This window comes from Colletotrichum godetiae (assembly GCF_030913485.1).
Source record: "Colletotrichum godetiae strain CBS 193.32 chromosome Unknown BDP55scaffold_11, whole genome shotgun sequence".
In the NCBI taxonomy this organism is placed as follows: Eukaryota; Fungi; Ascomycota; class Sordariomycetes; order Glomerellales; family Glomerellaceae; genus Colletotrichum; species Colletotrichum godetiae.
This window is the reverse complement of record NW_026851259.1, coordinates 13,280-37,571: the sequence shown is the minus strand read 5'-3', so window position 1 is coordinate 37,571 and position 24,292 is coordinate 13,280. Positions and strand designations below refer to the sequence as shown.

At 53.6% G+C, this 24,292-nt stretch overlaps 7 protein-coding genes across 7 annotated transcripts; 4 read left to right on the top strand and 3 right to left on the bottom strand.

The window, feature by feature from the left end:
- Nucleotides 1–882: 882 nt before the first annotated feature.
- On the top strand, nucleotides 883–1,689 carry BDP55DRAFT_726321 (hydrophobic surface binding protein A-domain-containing protein; the record flags this gene model as incomplete). Its single annotated transcript, XM_060579128.1, has 1 exon — nucleotides 883–1,689. The coding sequence occupies one exon, from the start codon at nucleotides 883–885 to the stop codon at nucleotides 1,687–1,689; it is 807 nt and encodes a 268-aa protein (XP_060432104.1).
- Nucleotides 1,690–2,253: 564 nt separating this feature from the next.
- On the bottom strand, nucleotides 2,254–3,561 carry BDP55DRAFT_547391 (uncharacterized protein; the record flags this gene model as incomplete). The annotated part of the gene is made up of 2 exons (XM_060568737.1): nucleotides 2,254–3,436; nucleotides 3,491–3,561. 2 exons carry the CDS (start codon nucleotides 3,559–3,561, stop codon nucleotides 2,254–2,256), a joined length of 1,254 nt encoding a protein of 417 aa, XP_060432103.1.
- A 5,470-nt stretch (nucleotides 3,562–9,031) lies between these two features.
- On the top strand, nucleotides 9,032–10,024 carry BDP55DRAFT_629512 (Alpha/Beta hydrolase protein; the record flags this gene model as incomplete). Its single annotated transcript, XM_060572030.1, has 1 exon — nucleotides 9,032–10,024. The coding sequence occupies one exon, from the start codon at nucleotides 9,032–9,034 to the stop codon at nucleotides 10,022–10,024; it is 993 nt and encodes a 330-aa protein (XP_060432102.1).
- A 3,816-nt stretch (nucleotides 10,025–13,840) lies between these two features.
- BDP55DRAFT_547822 (uncharacterized protein) lies at nucleotides 13,841–15,346 on the top strand (the record flags this gene model as incomplete). Its single annotated transcript, XM_060568782.1, has 3 exons — nucleotides 13,841–13,932; nucleotides 14,014–14,068; nucleotides 14,135–15,346. The coding sequence occupies 3 exons, from the start codon at nucleotides 13,841–13,843 to the stop codon at nucleotides 15,344–15,346; spliced, it is 1,359 nt and encodes a 452-aa protein (XP_060432101.1).
- A 521-nt stretch (nucleotides 15,347–15,867) lies between these two features.
- BDP55DRAFT_726317 (RlpA-like double-psi beta-barrel-protein domain-containing protein-containing protein) lies at nucleotides 15,868–16,665 on the bottom strand (the record flags this gene model as incomplete). Its single annotated transcript, XM_060579127.1, has 1 exon — nucleotides 15,868–16,665. One exon carries the CDS (start codon nucleotides 16,663–16,665, stop codon nucleotides 15,868–15,870), a length of 798 nt encoding a protein of 265 aa, XP_060432100.1.
- A 1,313-nt stretch (nucleotides 16,666–17,978) lies between these two features.
- Nucleotides 17,979–20,164, top strand: BDP55DRAFT_43763 (uncharacterized protein). Its single transcript, XM_060567566.1, has 6 exons — nucleotides 17,979–18,298; nucleotides 18,353–18,430; nucleotides 18,499–18,579; nucleotides 18,663–18,935; nucleotides 19,010–19,156; nucleotides 19,245–20,164. The coding sequence occupies exons 1-6, from the start codon at nucleotides 18,157–18,159 to the stop codon at nucleotides 20,045–20,047; spliced, it is 1,524 nt and encodes a 507-aa protein (XP_060432099.1). The 5' UTR covers nucleotides 17,979–18,156; the 3' UTR covers nucleotides 20,048–20,164.
- A 537-nt stretch (nucleotides 20,165–20,701) lies between these two features.
- On the bottom strand, nucleotides 20,702–22,616 carry BDP55DRAFT_547809 (ZIP zinc transporter; the record flags this gene model as incomplete). The annotated part of the gene is made up of 3 exons (XM_060568778.1): nucleotides 20,702–21,774; nucleotides 21,916–22,161; nucleotides 22,337–22,616. 3 exons carry the CDS (start codon nucleotides 22,614–22,616, stop codon nucleotides 20,702–20,704), a joined length of 1,599 nt encoding a protein of 532 aa, XP_060432098.1.
- Nucleotides 22,617–24,292: the final 1,676 nt, after the last annotated feature.

Genomic DNA, 24,292 nt, shown 5'->3' with positions numbered 1-24,292 from the left:
GATCATGCCTGACTCGACGACATTCCCTCACGTCACAGTTGTGGTCTTTAGTTGTTCTATATCTTGGTGTTTCGCACGATATTTTACACAAATAAGAGAATAAGACTGCATTAATATAGGAATCTTTGATCGAATTTCAGGTCGCCAAGGGCTGCAGCCATGCAGTGATTGTTACAGTGTTGAGTTGGCGGCATGGACCTGATTCCGCCTTGAAAACCGAGCCGGTGGGAGTACGTGTAGGAAGATGACATGCACAGCATGTCGTACTCGAGTGGTCTGAATCGTCTGGACTTTCGGTACCTGAAACTAGAACTCGAACTAAGTTGCTTCTTTAGGGAACCGATATGAAATGTATGTGGCTCGCATTACCAAATCGCGCAGCTCGCCGGTCATCACATCGCCGCACCCATGGCTTCGTTTTGCACAACCTCCTACAACCTTGGCCCTGTTGGTAGGAGACAGCCTGCAGGAAGCAACGCTCCGCTCATATCGCGGATGGCGCTCCTCCCACACCTAAAGTCAAGACCGTCTCAACTTTGCCTCATGAGAGAGCCGGCAGTCCCAAATTTCAGGCTAGGCTCATTGGTGACATCGGGACCTGCGGCAGCCAAGTCGCCTTGGGATGGGCCTGGCCCTACCATCAACTCCTCCCTCTCATTCGCGTTATATGGACGTCGTAGTCGTGTCCAAACCACATTCGCAGATTCCTTGCCCACCTACTATCCGTCACCTCATAATCCAAACCCACTGAGCTGGAACGATCTGAAGTTCCTCCTCGTTTGTCTCTTCCCTCCCTCCCCACCACACTCTCTTTAATCTTCTTAAAGGAAGCAGAACTTCAATCTTTTTCGTCCAAGGAGACGGGCTTCCGGCAGGCTCACGATGTTACTACGTTCTCTGTTGTCTTTTACCTTTGCTGCGGTCACAGTCCTCGCCGCTCCTGTCTCTATACAACATGCCAAGTATAAACGAGATCTGGCTACGATTCAAGCTGCCCTCAACACCATCAACTCTGCGCTTCAGGGTCTCGACAATTCTGTGAAAGCCACCAACACGGTCACCCTCGGAGGCGGTATCCAGCTCTTGAACGCCGTCGGCAACGTCAAGAGTTCCATCGAAGATGCCACGACCCAGGTCCAGGGTTCCGAAGTCCTCAACAAAAAGGATGCGCTCAACCTCAAGGCCGCAACGGATGCTCTCACGAACAACGTCAAGGTCACCATCAATGACGTCGTAGCTAAGAAGTCTCTGGTTGATTCCTTGGGCGCAACACCGCTGGTGGCTGTTGCTCTCCAGGACCAAAAGTCCGCCAGTGTCGCCCTCGCTCAGGCTCTCGTTAGCAAGGTTCCTCCCGAACTCACCGGTGACGCTCAAAAGAGCGCGACGGCTCTCAGTACCGTTCTGGACCAAGGCATCGGCGTCTTTGGCGGCACTTCTGTCCCTCCTCTCCCTGCCGCGCCCCCACCAGGTCCACCAGCCGCCCCTCCCGGAGCCACAACTGTTTGCCAAGCTGTGATGCCGGACGGGACTGCCGTTGGGTTAGCGACTGCTATTGACAATCCCCCGCCCCCTCCCCCTGCTGCTGCCCCGGAGGCTCCAGCAGAAGCTCCGGCAGCGGGAGGAGGTGGAGGAGGAGGAGGAGGACTTTTGGGTGGATTAATGGGATTGCTCGGCCTCAGGAAGCATTAAAGCAAGGATAAAATATGTGTACGATCAAGCAGGAGTTTGGGCATGGGCGCGGGGATGTATTGCGGCAGGGTCCGTCACGAACATGCTAAGCGGCCGTCACACATAAAATTGGAGAATCTCTCTCGGAATTAATATACCTTGAACTTCAGAGGGGAAAAAATTCGCTTTAACCAGTGTACTTTCAAGTACTCGCTCTTCTTTTTTGTGCAGTACTCGTGCGTGTGGCACCAGCCACTGACTCTCAGTACCTGTATCTGAGTGCACCTTAGGGAAAAGGTAAAAAGGTGGCAAGATCAACGGTAGAGACGTCTGAAACATGCCATAGGATGGATAGGATGAATAACCCTCAATCCTTCTGTCGGTGCGGTAGAAGTCCATAATGATCTGGCGTGTGACTAAGGGATGAAGATTTATACACTAACGTGGGTTACTATATACAATAATTGGCAAATATGTACTGGAATTTCATCATACTGCTGTTATTCCAGCAACCAAGCTGATCCCGATAATATCCTTCCCGGTATACGAACACATGTACTGTCTAGACTCATACTCATAAGCCCTCTATTTCAGGGGGTTCCCCTCCCGCTCCTGCGCTGTGAACTTTTGTACTGATGACCGTCGAGCAAGGGGACGTCCCTCGTAAGGGCCGAGACCTTCACGATCAAGACTCAGTGGGATCTCTCCAGACGTCGCCTGGCTTTCTGGCCGCAAGGGTGTTCTCGCGTCTTCAGGGTCAGTGTACCTGCTGAATCGCGATTGAATGAAGAGCGGCTGTGCTACACCGTAGTGGCTGACCGGTGGTGTTTGGAAAGGATTGTCTCTGAACTCAGGCTGACCGACTTCGACCTCGTTCAGGTACGGCGCAGCAGACCTGCGCACTGACATCATCCGAGAGATGCCACCGCCAGCGGACCTCATGGAGCCACGCATGGACCTGACAGACCCACGAATTGATCTGACACGGCTGTATGCTTCTGGTCTAGGCGGTAATACGACAGGCTTCTCGCCATTCATACGTCTTGTGCTGAAGGCAACAATGGTGCGGCCAGAGCCGTCTCTACCCAGGCCGGATGAGTCGACGACTTCATACGGGTGGCCCAGTCCGGCAAGCTCGTCTTCGATCTCTTCTCTGGTGAGGAGGGCGGCCTCATAGTCTTCTTCGCCAGGCTTCGGTTTCCTGGAGTAGTCTCCTGGTCCCTTTGATCCGTTGGGGACGTGGAACAAAAGATCGATACGGGCAACGGCGTAGAATACCACGACGAAAATTTCCAACATGAAACCGGTAGTGTAAAAGACCTCTCTGCTAAAGAGTTTGTTGGGTGTGTTGGGTGGCTCAGCCATCAGAGTTGCCGCGAGACGTACCGCATGACCACCAATCAACAAAGTGGCGCCAATGAATAGGACCGCAATCTTCTGATGAGTGTCACCTTGCCCGAATCTCTCAGGTCTAGGACCAGGGATCACTGCGGCGATGATGACGATGATGACTGGTAAGACCGCGAGAAGCATAATCCAAGAGACACCCGCCTTGAGAACGTTGAGCGCTGTGTCAACGCGGTCTTGGTCCTCAATCTTGAAGAATGAGACACCAATCGACGTACTGTTTGAGACAACCACAGCCGGTACCGAGAAGAGAAAGAAGAGGATGAAAACCCGGAAGGCGGGATGCCATCCAAAGTGAGGATGGATCGACCGAACAATTCTTTGAGCAAAGAAAATATTGACCACCATTACCACAACAGCTCTAAATGTTCAGTTAGTAAAAGATCCTAGTTGCGGGAAATGGCTTGAAACGTACCCTCCGAATTGGACGATGAGTGCGACCAGAATTACTACTCGGCCCTTCTCAAATGCCCACACGATTCTCATGATACAGGTAACGGTTCTGACCATACAAAAGTCGAACATGAGATCCGAAAGTAGGAATTTGTGACCACGCTTGGCATTGGCTCGGTAGATCCTGATGTGCGTGTACGCACCAGCCGCGAAGAGTAGCAGGAAGAGGAATGTGACCGGTACATCAATGTTAGTCGTCGGGTCGCCGCCGATAAAGGCACCTTGGGCAGGATCGACCAGTCGCTCAGTTGGAGGCTGGGGGGCTGCTCCTTGTGGAGGAGGCTGCTGTACTGCAGCACCAGTCGTGCTAGCCGGCAAAGCAACCGGCATCGATGTTGCTGTCCTTGGCTGGCTTGTCGTTGTCATTGTCGGTGCTGGGGGCGGAGAAAATACCGGTGGAACTGCCGTAGTAGATGGAGCTTGCGACGTTGTTGATGTCGTTGGAGGAGGAGGCGGCGGAGGAGGCGGTGCCACGGAAGTAGATGTTCTCACGGTGGTTGACGGTGGAATCGATATCGATGTCGACGTCGTCGTTGGTGGTGGAGGTGGAGGCGGCGGCGGCGTTGTAGTAGACGTTGTCGATGTTGATGTTGGTGGGGAAGGCGGCGGCGGAGGAGGTGGAGGTGGTGGAGTTGTTGCAACGGCCGCCGTCGTTGTTATTGTTGTAGTCGATGTTGGGTCAGCTTGTTGTTGTCCTGTTGGCAGCTCCGCGATGAAAGAAGTTGCATCAGCAAGTTGCCTCTCTTCCAATTGAACTGGTTGCAGAGGCCCCAGTTGAAGACCTGCTGCTGTTGCAGCTGCCGCTATCGTAGCGACTTTAAGGAGCCACATGTTGGTGCGTGAGATGAATGAGGGCCTCGTATGCCACTCAAAGGTTCTGTCAGATGCGATGATAATTAGTTTTAAGCCATGCCAGCATGTGGTATCGTGGGAGAATAGGTCAGATGCCTTCGATGGCCGATCTCGAAGAGGAATTAAGAAGCAAAAGAACGCTAGCACATGAAAAGAAAAAGACAGGCTTGTCACCTTGCACCACCTCGAGATATGAGGTTGACCATCGCCTATTGAAGAGGAGGGGCGGAGTGTCAAACAGAGCAAGGATTTCGAGCAACCCAGACCCCGGTCGGAAAAGTCGGCTGGGAACACTGACGACTTGATTACCCTGAAAGGTGGTGTACGGTCCTTCCAAGGAGGCTTACTGTCTGGTCATCCCGGAAACAGAACATAGCCGTGTCAAGATCCTCTTCGTGGCGTGCGTCACTCGGATCTGTGTGTAAGTTGATAGAGTTAGAGGAGGGGTTTCAGCGACAGGGTCTGCCCGCCACACACCCGCGCGGATACATGCACCATCCCTTTTTTCTACTACACCCGCTATGATTTTCCTATAGTCCGATCTTGAACTTTGGGCCTTGATTGAAAAGACGACGAGCATACCCCCCCAATTGAGCCACTTCCCATGGGATGCGACCTATCACGCCCCAGACGGTCAAAGGGTTTTGACGTTCTGAGGCAGCTCCGTGACAGCCTGTGAAAGATGGGATGACCGTCCGACATACCCGGTCTCCTTGTTCTATCATCTTTAATCGGAATGGAGTTATTATGGCACCCAATGAAACATCCAGAGCGTAGAAAAGCGACTGGGAGGAAGGCCGGTAGGAAGCCGGTAAGCAGGCGGCACAAAGTATTAGTGAGGCGTACATGGACCATAACACCGATTCACCGACGCTCTGCATCCCGCGTACCAGCCGCAACACACCACAACTGAGTCGTGGTTCGAAGTATTCGTCCGAAGAAAGTAAGCTGGTAGTAGGATCGCAAGGCTCGGATTGTGTGTGCCTGTAGCCGGTCAGCCGTTCTGCTGCCAATCACAACGGATACGGATACGGGGTTCGTCTCTTGGGTTCCGGGATCGCATAGGGAAAGTCTACCGACCACCCTCAACGTAAACCGTCTCGTAGTCCTCAAGCTTGCATAGTCACTCCATGCAACCCTCATTCCCGGCAGAGGTTTGGCGGAGGGTCCCGGAAGAAGGAGTCGCCAGGGAGCTCTAGTCAACAGAACGCAGCTTGAAGCCATTAATCGTCGTTACTCTCTCACTTCAGAATATTTGTTGATGCTTATCTAGGTTCAGATGGCAAAACACGGCATGTGAGTATGGAGGCTACATTGCCATTTCTAAGCATTCCGTGATGCGCATCAAGCCTTCAGTCCTTAACATTGCATGGCATTAAACCCGATATGTCCAGATAGATGTGGTGCTAGTATCGAGATCGGGCCCTGACGTCGCTGCCATCATTGGGGGTGGAGTTGGGCCCTGTGGCCCTACAGGAAGGCTGATGTCAACTAGTCATCTAATATCTCCGTGGTAAGGACTGTCCCTAGTTCAAAAGCCCACATATTTGAGATCATGAGTCTCTCCTCGATCGATGTTTGTCTGAAGAAGCTCAAATGGGTAGTGGAGGGTGACATGTCGGCATCGAAGGCACGCAGTAAGCGGCATGCTCTCCTATTGGCTGGGTGGCTCTGCCTTTGACATCCCGCATGCGTTTCTACATTAAGAACAGCATATGCCTGCTACCCCCTGCCCATATTGGGTACTATTTATACAAACATACGCTCCATTAGTGCTGACGGGAGCCATTTAAGCTTGATGGTGCCCTTGTCTCAACAGGTGCTTGCTGCGGTACATATGTGCCATCTCATTCAGCCGCGATCCTTCAGCATGATTTATAGGATTGGGATTCCCGAATTGCTGACGGGGCTGGGATTTCGGTCGCCGACGGAATCTCACGGCTGAAGGAGCCATCACCGGTGAGCACTTGCGACCTCCTCCAAAATGGCATCGTCCACTATCATGTCGCATCAGATATTTGACGAATGTTGGCTCTCAATTGGGCAGCACAGTTTGAAGTTCATCTTCAATTGCCTCTTCTCTGCAGCAGTGGCGTTATGGCAATGCGGCGCTCGTCATCGGTGGAATGCATAAAATTTGCCGTGTCTAGAAGCATTTGATTCGATGACAGTGAAGCTTTTGTGTGTAAACATGACGGTCGATCAACCTCATCCTGTTTGCAGCATTCAATGCCCAAGTAGATAGTGGCAAATTTCTCGCCCCTCAATCAATAGCTCTGTTCTATCTCATCACAGTTAAGATTAGGTACCTTACAGTGATCAAACTGGGCATAAGATCCGAGTTGACACTCACACTGATGGAAGTCTAATCATTGACAATTGGCACGGTCTCGGGGTGCGGACATTGCCAAATCGCAACAGCCTGTCTGCACTGACACCCGGTAGGCTTGCTGGACGTCAGCTGTTCTTTGACGAGAGTGCGCCAAACCTAGACCTGAATGAACGTCACTAGAACGATTCTTTGCAGCACCTTCCATTTTCCAATAAATTGAATCGATTGAGTGTCGCTCTCCTCGACAAAGCATGTTGGCGCAGTAGACCCCATCGAGCCTTGATATGAAACTATGAACGGTGAGGTGAGCCGATTGGCCAAAACACGAACTTGCCTTTCAACAGAGGTTAGTCCGTTTCACCAAACAAAAGGCGTCTTGGGAATCCAAGATTAGTTAGTCTTCTTTAGAGAAGAAAACTACTTTGCTCAACCTCCAATTTTCAATCAATCATGATGAGAACGCCACCGGGACCTACCGTAGGTCTGTCTTCTGATCTATCCCGTCCGTGCCGTCTTCGGGAGGCTGAGGCATTGCGGTGCCTGACAGCAAACGTTAGAATCTCCTACTATGATTTACTCAACGAACGGATTCGCCTCCAACCGCCCTCCAAAACCTGCCCACAGACATTCGCATAATCTTACCTGGCATCAGGTCAGGGGAACTGAGCCATTAAGATCAAGGTGCAAGAAATTGACTTTCGGCGTCTCCATTTCCCAAAAGTCCTTAAAGGTCTAGAACTTTGGCCATTCTCGGCCCGGCCTCTTGCTTTGCGCTCACTTGTCATCATCTCATATTTCCTCGCTTGACCATGAATGTTGGTCATGTCGGGACACTCGGTCTAACTTCACCCTAAAGAGCCGCGATCGCGAACAATGACGAAGGCAAGAATCAGCATAGAGGAAATGGCATCATATTGTGCATAGTGTGAAAGAGATGACTTTGAGTCGCTCAAGTCACTGCCAGAAGAGCGAGCGTGTGCATCCATGGACTAGTCCTGAAGCTGAGCTGCAGACATCGCCAGTAGCTGCCTACCTTAGCCCAGGCTGAAGGTAGACTAGGTAGTCAAGGACTCTCCAGTCTACCTATCGTACACAGGCCTAAAAATCGTAGATATTACCAAGCCGGACTGTCGGACTGTCCTGCAGCTGTTAAGCATTTCCCCAGGCTGCGAGCCCTTCTGATGATCACCCATAGGGCTGGAAATGCATCGGATACTCCATCTACACATAATCTCACGTCAGATGGGGCTTGCAAGAACACATCACCCAAAGGAATACGATTGCCGAACAATGCAGCATTAGTGCTTCCTTGCTGGGGCTTACTCACACAGTCGACACGAGGATGGCTACAAAAGCTGTCCCCGCATCTAGGCTTCAGGATGAGTAAGAAGGTTTCTGGAAGCTGGACAAGCTTACCTCGCGACCAGGGCTTTAAGCTGGAGCCTTCACAAAGGAACTCACTTAGTTCCTTCAAAGGTCACAATCTAGAGTAAACTCAAAATCATCTCGTCAATCTCACAGCAAGGCTGTCTACTGGCTTCAGTTGGAAAGCGGTTACATGATTACTAATCCAGCAATTGTAACTAAATCGAGGGGCACTTCCTTCTCAAGACTTTGATATAAAATCGCCTACATCAAGGTGTTTAGACTTCTCCCGGGGCCTCGGGATCGTTCACTTGTTGGGAGACGGGGCCTCGGAGTGAGACAAGTACACTCCGTGTCCCCGAAAGCGAGCCATTCTCCAACGCGAGCGGGGAAATCAGTGAAAATGTCTTGGTATCAAACACGAATGAAAAACCACCCGAGGCTATCTTTGACTCCCTCGCGCTTTAGCTCGGTTTACTAAGTACGCTGGCGTGGTACTACCAGTAGGCCGTGGCACCAGATCACCCGCAAGGCTTCCGACAAGCCTCCGAGAGCTGCTGCGGGGTAGCAGCAGATTGCCATTCTCGTCAATATTGCGGAGGAACTCAAAGCCCCATTGTGCCGATGTTCCTTTCCACAGCGTCTTGGTGTTAAGGAATAGCGCGGTTGGTGAGACCACATACAGGTATGGTGATCTAGACACAATCGGACTTAGCGCCCGGCTATAGCACGCCGATGCTCATTGATCTGAAGAAGCGAACCAAAATCTACGAAGGATTCAACGCGGAGTCGCGGACCTCGGCAAAGTTTCGACCCGACATTTCATATAGAGTTAAGATCACATCAAACAGATCTCAAGATCAAGAAGCTGAAGGCTCAAGACAAAAGCGTTTGTTAGCATCAAGATTAAACCACGAACTTCAAAGCGGTGACCAAATTTAGGACACATCAAAAATGTCGTCCGAGAACTTATTCCCCCGGCCGCCATACGACGTCCAACTGATCCCGGCCCTGGACCGCATGACAGCTTACCCACGATCAAGGGATGGCATAGTCCATGGGCGACAACTACGAGCCACGGCAATGGCACCAATGCAAGCAGCAGTACGAAACGACGAAGGGTTACTGGTAGAGGACCGCAAAATAGCCGGACCGGACGGGGAGATTCCCATTGTCATCCTACAGCCCCGGAACCCGAAGACGGCGAGTAGCAAACGTCCAGGTATCGTGTTCTACCATGGCGGTGGCATGGTCCTCGGCGACGCCTTCCTTGGGATTCAGCCGTTCGCGCGCATGGCAAAGGACTTTGATGCCGTCGTCGTGAGCGTGGAGTACCGCCTGGCACCAGAGCATCCGGCGCCCGCGCCGCAGGACGACTGCTACGCGGGTCTTCTCTGGACAAGTGAGCATGCGCAGGAGCTGGGCATCGACCCCGCGCATCTCATGATCGCGGGCGTCTCCGCCGGCGGCGGTCTCGCGGCTGGAGCGGCACTGAGGGCGAGGGACACGGGAGGGCCGAAGCTCTGCGCACAGCTGCTCGTATATCCCATGCTCGACGACAGGGACACCGGAATCTCTAAGAAGCAGTTCAGAAACGATACTTGCTTTGATGCGCTGGATAACAACGCTGCATGGGGTTGCGTCTTGGGAGACAAGGCGGGCGTGGAGGACGCGGACGTGAGTCCCTATGTTGCGCCGGGCAGAGCAAAGGACCTGTCCGGACTGCCGCCGGCGTACATCGACGTGGGGACCGCAGAGCCGTTCAGGGATGAAAACGTAGCGTATGCTACGAAGCTATGGGATAGCGGCGTGCAGGCGGATCTGCATGTCTGGAGTGGTGGATTCCACGGGTTCGACCTACTGGGCCTCGCTGTAGGGTCAGATGTTGCCAAGGCTGCTCTCGAGACGAGAATGGGATGGGCCAGGAGACTGTTTGGTACGCAGTAGATATTTGATGCTAGCTCATGCTTAAATAGACTACTAAGTAAACATACAGAGGGAATTGCATGAGACCGGTCACAGGTATGCTGGTTGTTGAACCATCAGTCGCCAAGCCTCTCGAAAGCGTGTCGTCCCAAACTTGGGCCGCCTCCTGACTGCAAACAGTCAGGGGAAACTCTTTATTCCATCCGGACCATCGGTTGACTTCCAGGAGACAGGGGAAGAAGCTCATGTGTGAATGCTTGCTTCGCTAATGAAACGGAAAACAAGAGTCCGTTATCAAGAACACTAGAAGATCTCGCAGAAACGCGGACAGGAATTCAGAATGGACTTGACTCAGCCACCTATCTGATGGCCACTGAAACAGCCTGACCTGTAATTCGGATACGGAAACTGCGCTGCAAGCGGTCAGATATCTCACTTGTCCTTCAGGCGTCTAGCGCCTCGCTAAGGCGCTGCACGTCAACGTCAGATGAACAGATCAAGAGAAACGACATCTGCAGCGTCCCAAATAAAACCAAACATGCGAGCGCGCAGCCGCAGTCGGTCCACGTCAAACTCACCTTAGTCACCGACGGCGCGCGGCTGGCTGGCGAACAGATCCTATCGGGGGCCCTCCCCCTCCTGCCTCTCAACCATACCAGTGCGAAGGTAAACCTGAGTGTGTCGTCTAAGCGCCAAACAAGGACAGCTGGGTCAAAGTGTCCAATCGACAGCTTTCCATGCCGTCAAACGTCAAACTCGGATGGCGGAACCGAATTGACAAGAGCAGATATTCAGACAGTCAGGCAGAAAATTCTCCACAGGGAGGGGACGGGAAGGGAGAAAAGGTGAGGCAGGAAATGATACAGGAGATTATTGGTGTCCAAAATCTTCGTTGCATCCAGGAAGATGCCGGGGAGCCCGTCAAGAGGTGTGTGCCTCCGTTTCGGGGGTTTGACGTGGTTCCCCATGCTTGCGCGGCTGCCGTCAATGCGGGGACAGAGTCAACAACGGGGTGAAGGGATGAGAAGAAAGCTCAGAAACACGACGTACAGTCTGCAAGGGGAAGAGAAACGAGGGCTACTTCACTGAAAGGGCGGAAAATGAAACCTATGACTGGGAAGACACTTCGAGACGCGTTCCGCGCCTTGGCCATCCGGGGCCACGGGCTCCCGTCATTAGTCCAGACGGCACAGCCCGCCGTGCGGTCTGCGTCGATCATGGCGATCGATCCATGTTCCCTCGTTCGTGCCTAGCTAGGTACGATGGATGTTTGAGACGTACATATTCCGTGAGGACGCCCGAACCCTGTATCAACTTGGTGGAGAAACGGGTCAAGATTCAACCGTAAAGACCGTTACCATGGTATAACTGAATCAACATGCCGTGAGAATAGGTTTGTTGCGAAGTTGGCGGCAAAATTCTGTATTAAACTTAGCCAAGTCTGTTCAGTGGACCAATATGTTCAGACATCTGGAAGATGTAAAACCAAAGGCCCGATGTTGATAAAACACCCAGAACAGCAAATTCATATGAGGTTTATGAATTTCCATGGTGCAACAGGACCTGAGTGTCTTGGCATCAAAATGCAAACGGAATTAACTCCAATGCCGTTGCTGACACGGCAGCACCTAGTACCCGGCGTCAGTCCGGACCATTCGAGTCGGAGAAGCCATAGAAGAACTCGATGCCATCCGTCCACGTCTGGCAGGTATTCGACATAATATCAGACGTTCCTTGGCGGTATAACCTAAGCTCGTACCCCTTCCTCCTTCACGATTGCAAGCTCTTCGTTGCGATAACGAACTGAACCTTCACCTGTGTGCAGGAACTCTGATTCTTTCCAAGTAGATGGAAAAGGATCTTCAAAAGATGAACGGGTTTTAGAATCTTCCGTGTAGACGTGATTGGCTGGAAAGGGCCGATCGAGGTGATACCCGGCGGCCGACTGAGGTGACACGGGGAGTCGGGCTCTTTACCGACGACATACCGGACCAAGACGTAAAGGTCTCAAGAGGTGGGGTCCCATTGTCTGGATATCTGAGGCGTCAAACGTAAAAATCAGAGTGCTTACATTTGCCCACCTCCCACTTGACGTACTACAAATCGGACCATGTCCCTGGGCCGGGATCCGAGAGGAGAGCGCCGGAGTAAGTCATAGTCGCATTAGCCAAACAAGCGACTCGACTCCGCGCCGTACGTCCCATGGTAGACGGATTCGATGTCTCGGGGGCTACTTAGGAACCGGTAGTCATGGTATCGTCGTCCAAAGAAACATGATAATTTGTGTTCATGATGGCCTTCTGGGACGTTCGTCCCAGTGCCACAGCACTAGACACAATTCGTTGCTATCAGATCCTCTAGTCAAGCAAGATATACCATTTGAGGGAACTCGAGTTTCCCTAACGATTGAAGCCGTTAATTCAATTATTTTATCAGATTCCATCGTCAATTCCACCGGCATGGCGCCGACTGCAGCGAACAACGACCTACATGAGAATAATTCCAAGGCAGGGAGACGAAGGCTTCGCCGGCAGTGAACCGAGCTCGTCTCAGTGCTACCCCGACATCTGGATCAAGTCTTGATCTTTTGGGTGCCGTTAGCGCGGTAGAGTGCCGGTTTGACAATCAGGCATGCGTTCCAAAAGTCTGGATGCGGCCAGGGGGGGTAACCACAATCTGGGTTTCTCGACAGTTGACGATTACTGATTGAAGAATTCCTCGCTCAACGATACCACTCAGTGACTCGTTCCAGTCATGCCAGTATCAAGACAGCCAGTCATGCCAGTGTACGCGGCGGCGGACGTGACCTCCGATGCGGACCACATCGCGCCTCCAAGTCTAGATCGACCATTCCATCGGGGAGGACGCTCCCGTCGAGTTCACCACAAAGAAGAGAGCAATCACTCGCTCGTCAAGCTGTAGTAGCAAGAAAGGCTAGTCCAATTAGCGTATCTTGGAAGCCAGCTTTATCCAGTCCACAGAATGAAACCTAAAAATGGTTCACGCTTGTTGAGCCCGCTTTGCCTGTCTTTCCCTCCTGATTGGCGAGGAACCTATCATCTACGCGAACATGGCCGCATCCGGCGATCCTCACACCACCACCGCGTCCACCCTCTGGAAGCTAGATGCGGCTGGGCAATGGCTTCGTATATCTTGCGCTCTTTATCGTCATTTCTGACAAAACTCGACAAGTACCAGCACCAACTGCGGCACCACCAGCATCAACAAGCCCCCTTCGAGTCGGCGAACCCAATCGGCCGGGGCGCGCCAGGGAACTTAGACTAAAAGTCTAGCTCTCGAGTGCTGGCGACAACTTCGCTCTTCATACTCGAGTGAATGGAATTGTCCGGCCCCTGCTTATTTCTCGAAAGGACAGCCACGCGGGGGGGCTTGTGAATTCTCAAACCGCGCCATTGTAGCCCTCGAACTGTCAGATATCAGCCCATCGGCTTTGTTGAAGCCACTTAGAGCTAGTTTCGAGCGGGCGGGCGCTGGAATACCTTCAAAGTCCGCGTCACGGTGTCCCGTCGGACTTTGTCTAGAAACTGAAGAGTCGTTGGGAAAGCCCATATCGTTGTGACATATCCCATTATCCATGTTACCCTTCCCGTCGTGAAGTACATCCATCTTTTCGCCATCATCCATATTCTTGGCATGACAACTTTTTGATTCACTTTTACGGCACCGAAACTGTTGTGGAGGACAATGCCATAGACATTGAAGGAGGATCGCCAAACAATTTCTACCGAGGGATCGTCGGTGCGAAACAATATCTCTCTATTGTGGCGAAGCCTGCCAGGGCAACAGTCGAAAGCTGCAAGGCAGTCAAACATCGCCATGGTCAACGGCAGCGATAGCTTCGGCGCCAGCCTCGAGCGTCAGAGTTGGATACACTACTCAATAGGGATGGCCTTCATCTTTCTCAGAATGTTCGTTCAATAGGTCCCAGTCAGCAATCGGATAGGACTCAGGCTAACATCCTTCTGCGGTAGGTATGGAAGAGCAAAGAGGTTAGGAGGCGTCTCCAACTATGAAGCCGATGACTATCTCCAGATTCTGGCCGCGGTATGTTCTAAAATCAGATGATAATCAATGGCAACAAACGAAATACTGACAGCGATCTCGTGCCAGATCCTCTTCACCGTCCTAGTAGCTCTCCTCAACATCATCACCGACGGCGGCGGCTCAAATCTCTATCCCCCCGAACTAGAAGGCACCTTCACCGAAGCCGAGATCGAAGACCGCATCCACGGCTCAAAGCTCGTCCTCGTGTCGGAGCAGGCCATGCTGAACCTCATCTACGTCCTCAAGGCCTGCGTGCTGATCCTCTACACCCGCCTTACCCTCAACCTCGCCGCGCAGCGCCTAGTCCGCTGGCTGGCAATATACGTCGCCATCGGCTGGACAGCAACACAAATCACTATGTTCTCCGCCTGCCGTCCCTTCAGCGGCTACTGGGCCATGCCGCCCCCCGACCCGCAGTGCACGACGTACGAGAACTACGCCATCCTCCAGGGCTGGTTCAACATCTCCTCCGACACGCTGATGCTGATGATCCCCCTCCCGCTCGTGTTCCGTATGAAGGTGCTCTGGAAGCAGAAGCTCGTCCTCCTGTTCGTCTTCAGCCTCGGTATCTGTGTTATCGTCGCAGCACTATTGACGAAGGTATTCAACCTCACCGACCCGTACAGCCCTGCATACATGTTGTGGTACATCCGCGAGGCCAGTGTCGCCGTCTACGTCTCGAACCTACCGCTCGTATGGCCTCTGCTGAGGGAGTGGTTCCCCTGGCTGCGGAACCTCAAGACGGCGGGCGTGCTTCCGACGCCGTCTAATCAAGCAACGGGGCACCGGACGAAGCAGGACGCGAACTTGTCATCGGGCGTCACCGTCCACAGCACACATCGAGGGCCTGCGCCTGCGGGGGTGCCGAACTCGAGGAGACATACCTTTGAGGAGTTCGGGACCTGGCTCAGTGCCAGTGACCTCGAGCTGCAGAAGCCGGCACGCGTGTTGCGATCGACCGCGAGCAGGCGGCACATTCTGGAGACTGAAGAGTACGACGCCGAGAGCTCGGCGCTTGGGGAGGAGAAGAGTGGGAAGAGAGTGTCGATAGTCGCGGAGTATAGTGTAGGGGACGGGGAGAGCAGCATGGGATCAAGTCCTGCACCACAACTATCGCCTTTGGACGTCGACCATGGCCTGCTCGACTGGGAGTATAAACGTCGAAGTCGCTTTAGGTCAGGGGCGACGGGCTCTACCGTTGGGCAGGGCCTGCTTGCCTGGGACGAGCGAGACAGAAGTCAGGGCAAGACGAGTCGAGTAAGTCTCAACTCACGATAAATGGTTCTTTGAATGGGTGGGCGATAGGTTGGGAATGACTTACCGGCGTATTATGCCGGATTAATCGTTTGGGATACCCTGGGATTATTTTGACGGCGTTACACTGTAGATACCGACATACTAGCATGGCCGGCACTCATGATGGCCGGGCATCTGTGCTCAATGATACTGATTATTCGCGATGGCATACCGTTATCCAGATCTTTGTGCAGTTTTCGAGCGTCGTAGTTGGATATCAATGGACGGAAGGGTATCCGCCGATTCGTTGCGCCGTGCCAGGGAGTCATGACGCCTGTGAGAAGTATTCGTATTCGCGTGCCTCATTTGCAATGGTATCTATGACAGGCATAAAGAAGAAAATAACAGGGGTATCGAAGCAATTCCAAACACCGCGCAACACCTTTCCGTCTTCGGCTCGTAGTCGTACTATTCGCATGTCTCGTCAAGTTCCCGGCCTGCGGGATGTTCCCTATGCAGTACTCCCATCCAGCTCGTGAGTCACCCGTCCGCCTAGGGGTTGCTCAGTCCAACCAGCTCCATGTGCCCGTAACTCTGCCCTCGTCCTTATTGGCCAATTTATTGAACATCGCGGGACTCAAATCGAGATCGGTCGGCGCGCATCCGGTGCATCGGTCAACAACGGTGACATCCACCGAACCCTCGCCGTCGCGCCGGACCCGTATCTTCTTGCCACATAGTGGGTTATTGTTCGGATTGCCGCCGCTCTGCACGTCGTCCCAAAGGTAGTGCGAAACCGAAACAATCATGTCGCTGTCGCTGCTCGTCTTTCCACAGGCGCCCAGCCCGGGAGCGTAGTATGTGAGATCACCGGTGTGAACATCTTGGTTGTTCGGAAGGGGCAGATCTTGCTTTCCTCCGCCGCGCTTGGAGAGACCGAGGCCGAGCGCCAGAGGAAGGATGAGCAGGAAAAGGACTGCGAGCGGCAGGACGACGAAGAGAAGGAATCGCTTTCGTGACAGGCCAAAGTAGGTCTTTTGCGGCGGGAGCAGAGAATCGAAGCGGGCTGCTAGGGAGGGATGAGCCTTGGGTGCTGCCATTGCACCTGTAGCGACCACCGCGCCTGTGGCAGGAGCGGTCAGATGGGCGTGATCATCTGAGCGCTGAGTATCCTCTTTTGCAAACCCGCCCTCGTTCGTTGCCGCGGGAGCAGTATGCGTGCCATCATCGCGCTGTTGGCCAGTCGTCGCAGGAGCGAAGCGATCGAAGAAAGAGCGGCGCTTGTTGGCCGTAGGAGTCTCCCAGTCTGGTGTCTGGTATGTCTGCGCTGGGCGCTGGATGCCTTGTTCCTCGTCGGTCATTGTGGAAGCAAGTGCTTGTCGCGTAATGTTTCAATACCGCAGTGGTTTTTGTGTGGTGGTGTTTGAGTCGTCAAAGCCGGTTCGAGTGCATTGTTCCTGATCAAAGACGTTGTAACCAAGGTGTTTTGGTAGTGGTTGCAGGAGGACCTGAAGCTGTCTCGCGTGTGCCAGAGGGAGGTGTAAGCGGTATGTAACAATGGCAGGCGGGAACAAGAAATAGAGAATGACGCTGGTGGTGGCAGTGAGGTGAGCCTTCCAGCCTGGCAGGTCCTCGGGAAACCCTGGTGACGAGGGAAGCCGGCGAGCGGCAACTGGTTGGCGATGGCGATGGCGACAATCTCCGTCCCTGTCACCGGCCAGCCAGGATGGGAAACTTGATTTCGCGATGATGTGGCTGGTGGGAGGGAGGGGCACGTTGCAATGCAGGGGCCGTCAAGGTGCACCTTAACGCGCTTTAGGTCGAGGTGGCTGGAGGGGTCTAGCTGTATTTGGTATAGCGATAGATACGTATCGAGGTGGACCTGCAGAAGCGTGGCTGGTGGGGCAAACGCCCTTTCCCTGATTTTGGAGGCCGCCACCTTCACTCTCACCATAGGTTCAACTGAAGCTCATCAAGCATTGAGTGGTTCATGAGACTCATGAGACCATCAACAACCGATGGCTTGAATTCGTTATTCAACTTTCTTCAGCGACTTGTACTCAATGGTTCCCATTATGGACCTAAGTAACCATCCAATGGCGACTCCCATGACACCTGGACCGGCTGCTTGCATAAGGCGCAAATACCACAATCACTTCCTTGTCCGTGAACAGCCCTTCTTCGCTGAGCCATGAGAATCTTTAATGTCTGAAGTCTCATATCGTGCCCTTAGAATGGGGCGTATTGACGAGCCATCACTGAAAGCTGTTCAGCCAAGTGGTCTCGGACTTGAGACATATCCGCTACGCGGTCAAGGCCATCTCGAGAACTCTTCAGATATCTCACAAACAGGATGGTGACACACACTGAAGAGAAACATCTCAAACCCTTTTGACATTTCAGAGAGTGAATGATACATCTATCACATTGCAGTTCGATGCTGTCACTTTCGTCCGTCTCCCCTGGCAGATGGGCCCCTTGACTTGAAGAAGTGATGCCTTGTGCCTAGTCTCACATGAGCCAGCGTCTGGTGGACTATCTAGACCTAACTGTACCATGGCAGCAGTCCTCATTTCCGTATGGATGGATCAAGTTGTATGCGAAAAGTTACTTGTCCCAAGTCTTCAGCAGTCAGCGGCCCATTGGAAGGTTAATGATGGCAGCCTGGCGTTCACCTCTCTCATCCTCTGTCTAAACCTTTCGTATATCAAGTCTCAAGAAGGTCCACAGAAGATGTCCATCATCTTGCCAATACGCTTCGAAAGACTAACAAATTTCTCAAGAAGTGACCAAGCTACAGCCCGTCCTTTAACTCTCGTTACAATTACACACTTACCACTCAGTAATTCACCATGTTCTTCAGCTGCCGTGCCAAACCTCCCGCGCCTCCACCGCCCCGGCCTCGTTGCGTCTACTCCGGCTGTGTCCACAAGGTCTTAAAATGCGAGGCACCCGCCAAATCTAAGCGCATTCTCTCTATCTTCTGCAAAGATCGTGGGTTTACTCTCCACACTCTGATGAAGAACCCCGTCTAACGTCGTCTACGAGATGCCTGCCGGTCACGTACTGGCGAGGAGATGTGCACAAACCCCAAACAGTGTGGTCTATCCAAATATTGCGAAGACCGTACGTTAACTTACTTTGACTCTTATCCGTAGCTATGTATGTCACTGACCATGTTCATCTCTCTTTAGACGGTCGTTGTCACCGCCAGGGCTGCTCCAACCAGCGCATCTTCGCCGACGCAAACCAAGACTGGCCATATTGCCAAAGCCGTAAGACTCACCTTTCCGCCGCTTTGTGGACACTTTGCAATAAGATTTGGTGTTGATTTTCTCCATCTCTCGGGGATGAATAGATACTTGCTCAACCTACGGATGTCACAACAAGCGCGCCACCAACTCCCAAATGTGCAGCTTCCATACGCCCATCTGCCTTATCCCCGCCTGCGGTCATCCGCGCGTCGGCGACGGCCTCTATTGTCCGAGTCACAGCTGCTCCGACGAGGACTGCAATAACGTCATTGATGGCGGCAACTGGTGCAGAGACCACCGTCTCTGCAAGACTGCGGGATGCACCTCGCCGAGGGTAGTCTCGCCTAGTGGAACACATGAGGATGTCTGCTGGTTTCGTGAGTCTGACTTCGCTCATCTGAGCCGGTGTATCACATTCTAGGATGTGATACTGACATGACGAACGCCTTAGATCTACCGACAGCTTGTAAGGCGACAGGCTGCGAAGCTGCAGTCAACGGCGGCGTACATTTCTGCTTACAGCACGAATGTACATACCCCTCATGTCGCGAGCCCAAAGACAATGCAACCGATGCATCACGCCTCTACTGTGCCAGTCGTAAGATACAAATCTCACACTCACATATCTCTCAAGACTTTGGGCCCCATCTTATCATAGAAACTCGCTGATGAAAACTTCCCTCTAGACACCTGCCACACCCGAACCTGTCCCCAGCCAGCAGCAGACCTCGCGAACCCCTCGAAACCACCACACCAATCAAGCTTTTGCGTAGCGCACAAGTGCACAAGCCCAGATTGCATCCATCCCTCAAAGCCCGCCAGCCGCCGCTGCGCTCTCCACGCCTGCCTACACCCCTCATGCCCGGCACCGCGCGCCGACGACCCGCTCCTCGTGTCCGCGAGCCAGTTCTGCACAGGACACGAGTGCCGAACCCCAGGCTGCCACGGCGCCGCGCGGTCGAACGGGAGCTTCTGCGACGCGGTCCACGCCTGCGTCGTCTCCGGATGCCCCTCTCCTCGCGGTGTCGGAACCGGTGGGGAGCCCGGAGTAGGCGGCCCGGGTTCGGTATGCTGCGCTTCGCATACAGCCATGATCGCCCGCGACACTGCAGGGTGGAGCACGACCACCGAGAGCAAAACCATGCCTACGCCGCCTTCCTCGCCGTTGCCGCAGAGGCAGAGGTTTCCGTATCTCAGTCAGACTGAAGAGGCGCTGGGACTGAGATTCAGAGAGGAGAGGGAGAGGCATGATCAGGAGGCTAGGCTTGCAGAGGAGACGAGGGCTTGGCATGCTGTTACTACGGCTGCTGTTGCTCGCAGTGTGAATGGAGAGGTTGAGGTTGTCGGGGGCGTCCCGTTGCCGGGCGGATTTGAGACGAGAGGGAAGAGGCACGGGGCTAGGAGAAGGGGAAGTTATGATAGTGGTGTTGCACCGAGTCCCACTGTGAGTGATGAGACTTCCCCGAGCAACTTTACGTTTGTGAGTTGAAGGATGGATTAAGAGGGTGTCGTGGGTGGAGGGTAGATGATAGAAGCGTGGGGCATCGAAGAGAGAGTGATGGAAGACAATCATAGAGGCTCGACATAGACGGTGCTGGACGGTCATCTGCTTCAATGGGCGCCAAGAATACAACTCTTATCCACAACTGTTGTTCTGAATTTTCCTCGATATAAGTAACTAAAATCTCGCACTAATTCTGCTTTTAATGAGCGGACGGCTTCATGCCCGAAGCCAATGTAAACCAAATAACGACGCACTCTGACCGACAGCTTTTTCAAGCCGGATCCTCCAAAGAACGAAACAATACATATTCATATCCATTCGAACGGACGACAGATGTTGGCAAACAAATGCAGAACCCCTGCCGCTGTAGACGAAACTCAAGAATAACGCGACAATCTAACGCAACCTCTACACATAGCATCGCCATCCAAAATCCTGAACAATATGCCTCACCGCATCTTTTCAGGGGTGCAAGGGCCGCAGAGAAGCAAGCGAAAGACCACTAAGCATCAAATGTGGTACCACCATCGGTCCAGATCTTCAGAGACCCAGGAACTCGTTGGTAATGCGAGTCCACGATCACATGCTTAGCAACCCGTTCTATCAACTCCGGCCCCCGTATAGCCTCTGGGGGCCCACCTAAGCCCACGCCCCGACAAGACTCATGCCGAAAGCGCCAAAGAAGACGAGCACACAAGCCCAGACGCGCTTAGAGCCCCTCAGGACACGCCAGCTCTCATCGGACAGGAAGTCCTCTGCCAGAAGCTCAATCAGCGCAGCAAAGACGAGCAACCCGGACGAAATCGCATTCATGGTGCCGACGAGGATAAGTCCGAACTCCGAGTCAGGGCTGTAGAGGCGATGGGTCGCGAGGCCAATGGCTTGGCCGATGGGCGTGGTGCAGCCGTAGGCGAGGGCCATCATCCAGGGCTGAAGGCTGCCTTGAGGCCAGTCAATGTTTGCGATGCGGGAGCCGAGGGCGAGGCCTTCAAATGTCTGGTGGAAGGCGATGGCGATGAGAAGAATGACGAATTCGTGGCCGACGGAGACTGAGAGGGTCATGCCGATGAAGACGGAGTGGAAAAGGATACCGACTTCGAGCATCATGCACTGGAGGATGTCCTTTTGGTGCTGTTGTGCCGGGGTGAGAACTATGCCGCCCTTGGAGTTGACCTGCACGGCGCGGTTCTCTTCGTCGACGAGGACGCGCTTCTCGCCGCGCTGCTGCTGCTGCTGCTGCTGCTCGCTCTCATTGTTGCCCTCCGGGGCGAGGACGGCGTCGTCGGGCCTGCAGCTCATCTGGCGGGCGGGGGAGAAGACCATCTCGATGATGGTGACGAGGAAGATGCCGGCCAGGGCGATGGCGCCCGGCATGGCGGGGTAGTCCTCGACCCAGAAGGAGCTCAGGCATGGATTGCCGAGTAGGGTGAAGGCCGTCGGAAGGAGATGAACGAAGGCGGTGGCGAGGAGGACGCCGGTGCCGAAGTGACGGACCGCGAAGAAGAAGGGGCGGGGGATACGGATGCCGGGGATGCTCTTGGCGATGAGGGGGAAGGCGCAGGCGAGGAAGGAGGTTGCGAGGATGATGAAGAGGGCGCCGACGTGGAGGGGCGTGTTGTAGGCTGTTTCGTCGCCGAGGCCACCGGTCGGACAGGTTGAGCGAGCGGTGATGCGACCATGGTCATAGGTATGGGCATGTCGCTTGGTGACAGCTTGGGAAATTGTCAGCTTACATTGTGTTGAGGCCTTGGTGGTAAGTTAAGACGGGATGAGAGGAGTATAAGTAAGGTGAGACAGTGTTGAGTAAGATGAGATGAGATCTGTATGTTGATACATGTGGGCAAAGGGTCGACGAGACCCGTCTTTTAAGGGACTGTGATTAAGGGGAATATACTTACTATGAGTAGTTCTTTTAGTCGCGACGAGGAAAGACGCGACAGCCTCGGGGCTCTTGAGGGCAGAGATAATGGCTGAGCAGCCAAGGACGGACAGGATCCAGCTCACCCAGCCCCAGAGGGCGGAGCGGGCGGGCGCAGAGGCCCAGAGGAGAGGTGTATGGTCATCACCACCATGCACCTTTTTGTTTCGGGGATGGAAACCTGGGAGTTGTCAGTCTTTGCAGATTTGGTGGTTGAGTGTCGACGATGATGCCGGCCGATGCTGCATGCACACCGAGATCGGTGAGTAAGGTGAGAAATGGGAGAGGGGACCTTGATGTCGCCGGTGCGTCTCCGCATCATCATAACCACGACACCGCCAACATCATCATCAAACAAGATTTTTTCATGAAAATCAGGGACTCACCGTGTTTCCATCCTCCCGAAACGCGCAGCCTCCGATCGGGCTGCAGACGTGGCAACGTCTGGTAATTCATGTCGTCACCCCGGCCGTCGGATCCATCGCCGGCGCCGCCCCGGGCCCTGCGTTGCTCGCGGGCGTTAGCGATGCCGTTCAGATCCTCGCAGGTGGTGAGATCGGCGGAGAGGAAGGGCGGGTTCTGGTTCCAGTCCGGATGCTCCAGTGTGATGTCGTCGTTGCGCGAAGGGCAGTTCATCGTGGGCGAGAACGACCTTGAGCTGTGGTTTTTTTTTTTTCCTACGGGGGACTAGTCCTTTCGTGGGCTGATTGGGAACTGTCTCGTTATCGTCTACTTGTTGTCGGATTGGATTCGGTGTGATTTGAATGTGGTGTCTTGTTTGATTGTAATCGTAAGAGGATGGAGTTATGGGAATAAGAAGATGGAGTTTGAATCACACGAGTCAATCTTGAAGGCACTGGGGATGTAGGTACCTTAGTACTTTGAGGTACGGACAGTCAAGGTGTGGTCTTCGTACCTACCATGAGCTGATGTACCGGGGGCTCACAATAGTGTTAAGTATTTCTACACCCAACAACATATGCCCAGTGACATCTAGCCACTGTCACCTCGCGACCTTGAGGGAGAACGGGTGCAGCAGGGCACCAAGCCTCAGGGGGGGGAAAGGAACCTTGAAAGACCTGGCCCGACTGGCTGTCCCAACTGGCCGTCTTCGGGATCTAGAAATTTTTAGGAGAGCGGGGCGGGAACTTGCTTCGGCCAAATGCGGAAGCGAGTCACACAGCCAGTCTCAGCCTCAGCATCACCGATTTTCTCTCCATCCACTACCTGCGATTCTGCTATGGATAATGCGCTATGAGAAAGAAAGCTCAGTGTTTGGACATGTCTGCCGGGGCCGAGGAGGGGCTCCTGGGCGGACGGAGGACTGTGCCGGTGGGACTCTGCACTCAATGCTCGTAAACCGTAAACCCAATCTTCATACCGCGAAACTCGGGCGCCGATTTTGAAAGGAGACTCTCGGAAGACGGCAACAAGTCAATGACTTCGGACGTTGTCTAATTCGACAAACTGCTCATGCTCACTATAAGCTGCTCATCATGACTCTCCTCCCCTTCTTTCTCAGTCACCCGCCTATGGTGACCTTAGGTGGGCTTGGCCTACGATGATGACCTCTTTGCGTATCACTGCTAGCAACCCCAAGCCCAATCATCAACACCCTCTCCCTATGATCTTCTCGCGCCGAGGATAAACAAGCCATCACCACTACCGGCAATGCATATATCCCCCTTTCCCCAATCTCAAACCGTCCACCCGCATCACTTTAACCCCCGCGATTAGAACGTCACTGCATACAGAGTACCCGGTTCTTTCCATAGTCACATCGCCCACCACTCAGTGATGGGCGTTCCCGCTTACCCCATGGGGCTGAGTGCTCCCGCTCTATTCCGAAGCTCAGGCCGCGGGACTAGAGATAGCCGACATCACCAGATAACGGATAAGTCAGATTCAACTTCCATCCGTGGCTATGTGCGTTGCTTCGTCTGTGTTGTCGTAAATCTTCGTGTCTTAACTTGACTGCAATTTCTACTTCTCTCGCTGTGAGGAGGCCAGGTGTCATGCCCTGAAGGGCGCCCAGGCCCCAGACCGCCCGGTGCGAGTTTGGAGACGCGTCACTTGACTTGGCCCTGGCTTCTTGGCTGCACCTTGGTCACTGGTCACCGTCTGTACGAGATAGTGTAATTTCATTACTCTGGTCTTGGCCTTGGCTACAGGTCACACAACTGTGTCCGGTGCCGGAATCCCTTTGAGTGACTCAAACTTGATCCGAGTAGGACGCAATCGGAGACGGATACGGAGCCAAACGAGCAGGTCGACCCGGGCCCATTGCGCGTCGCCGCGGGTCCTCGGATCCG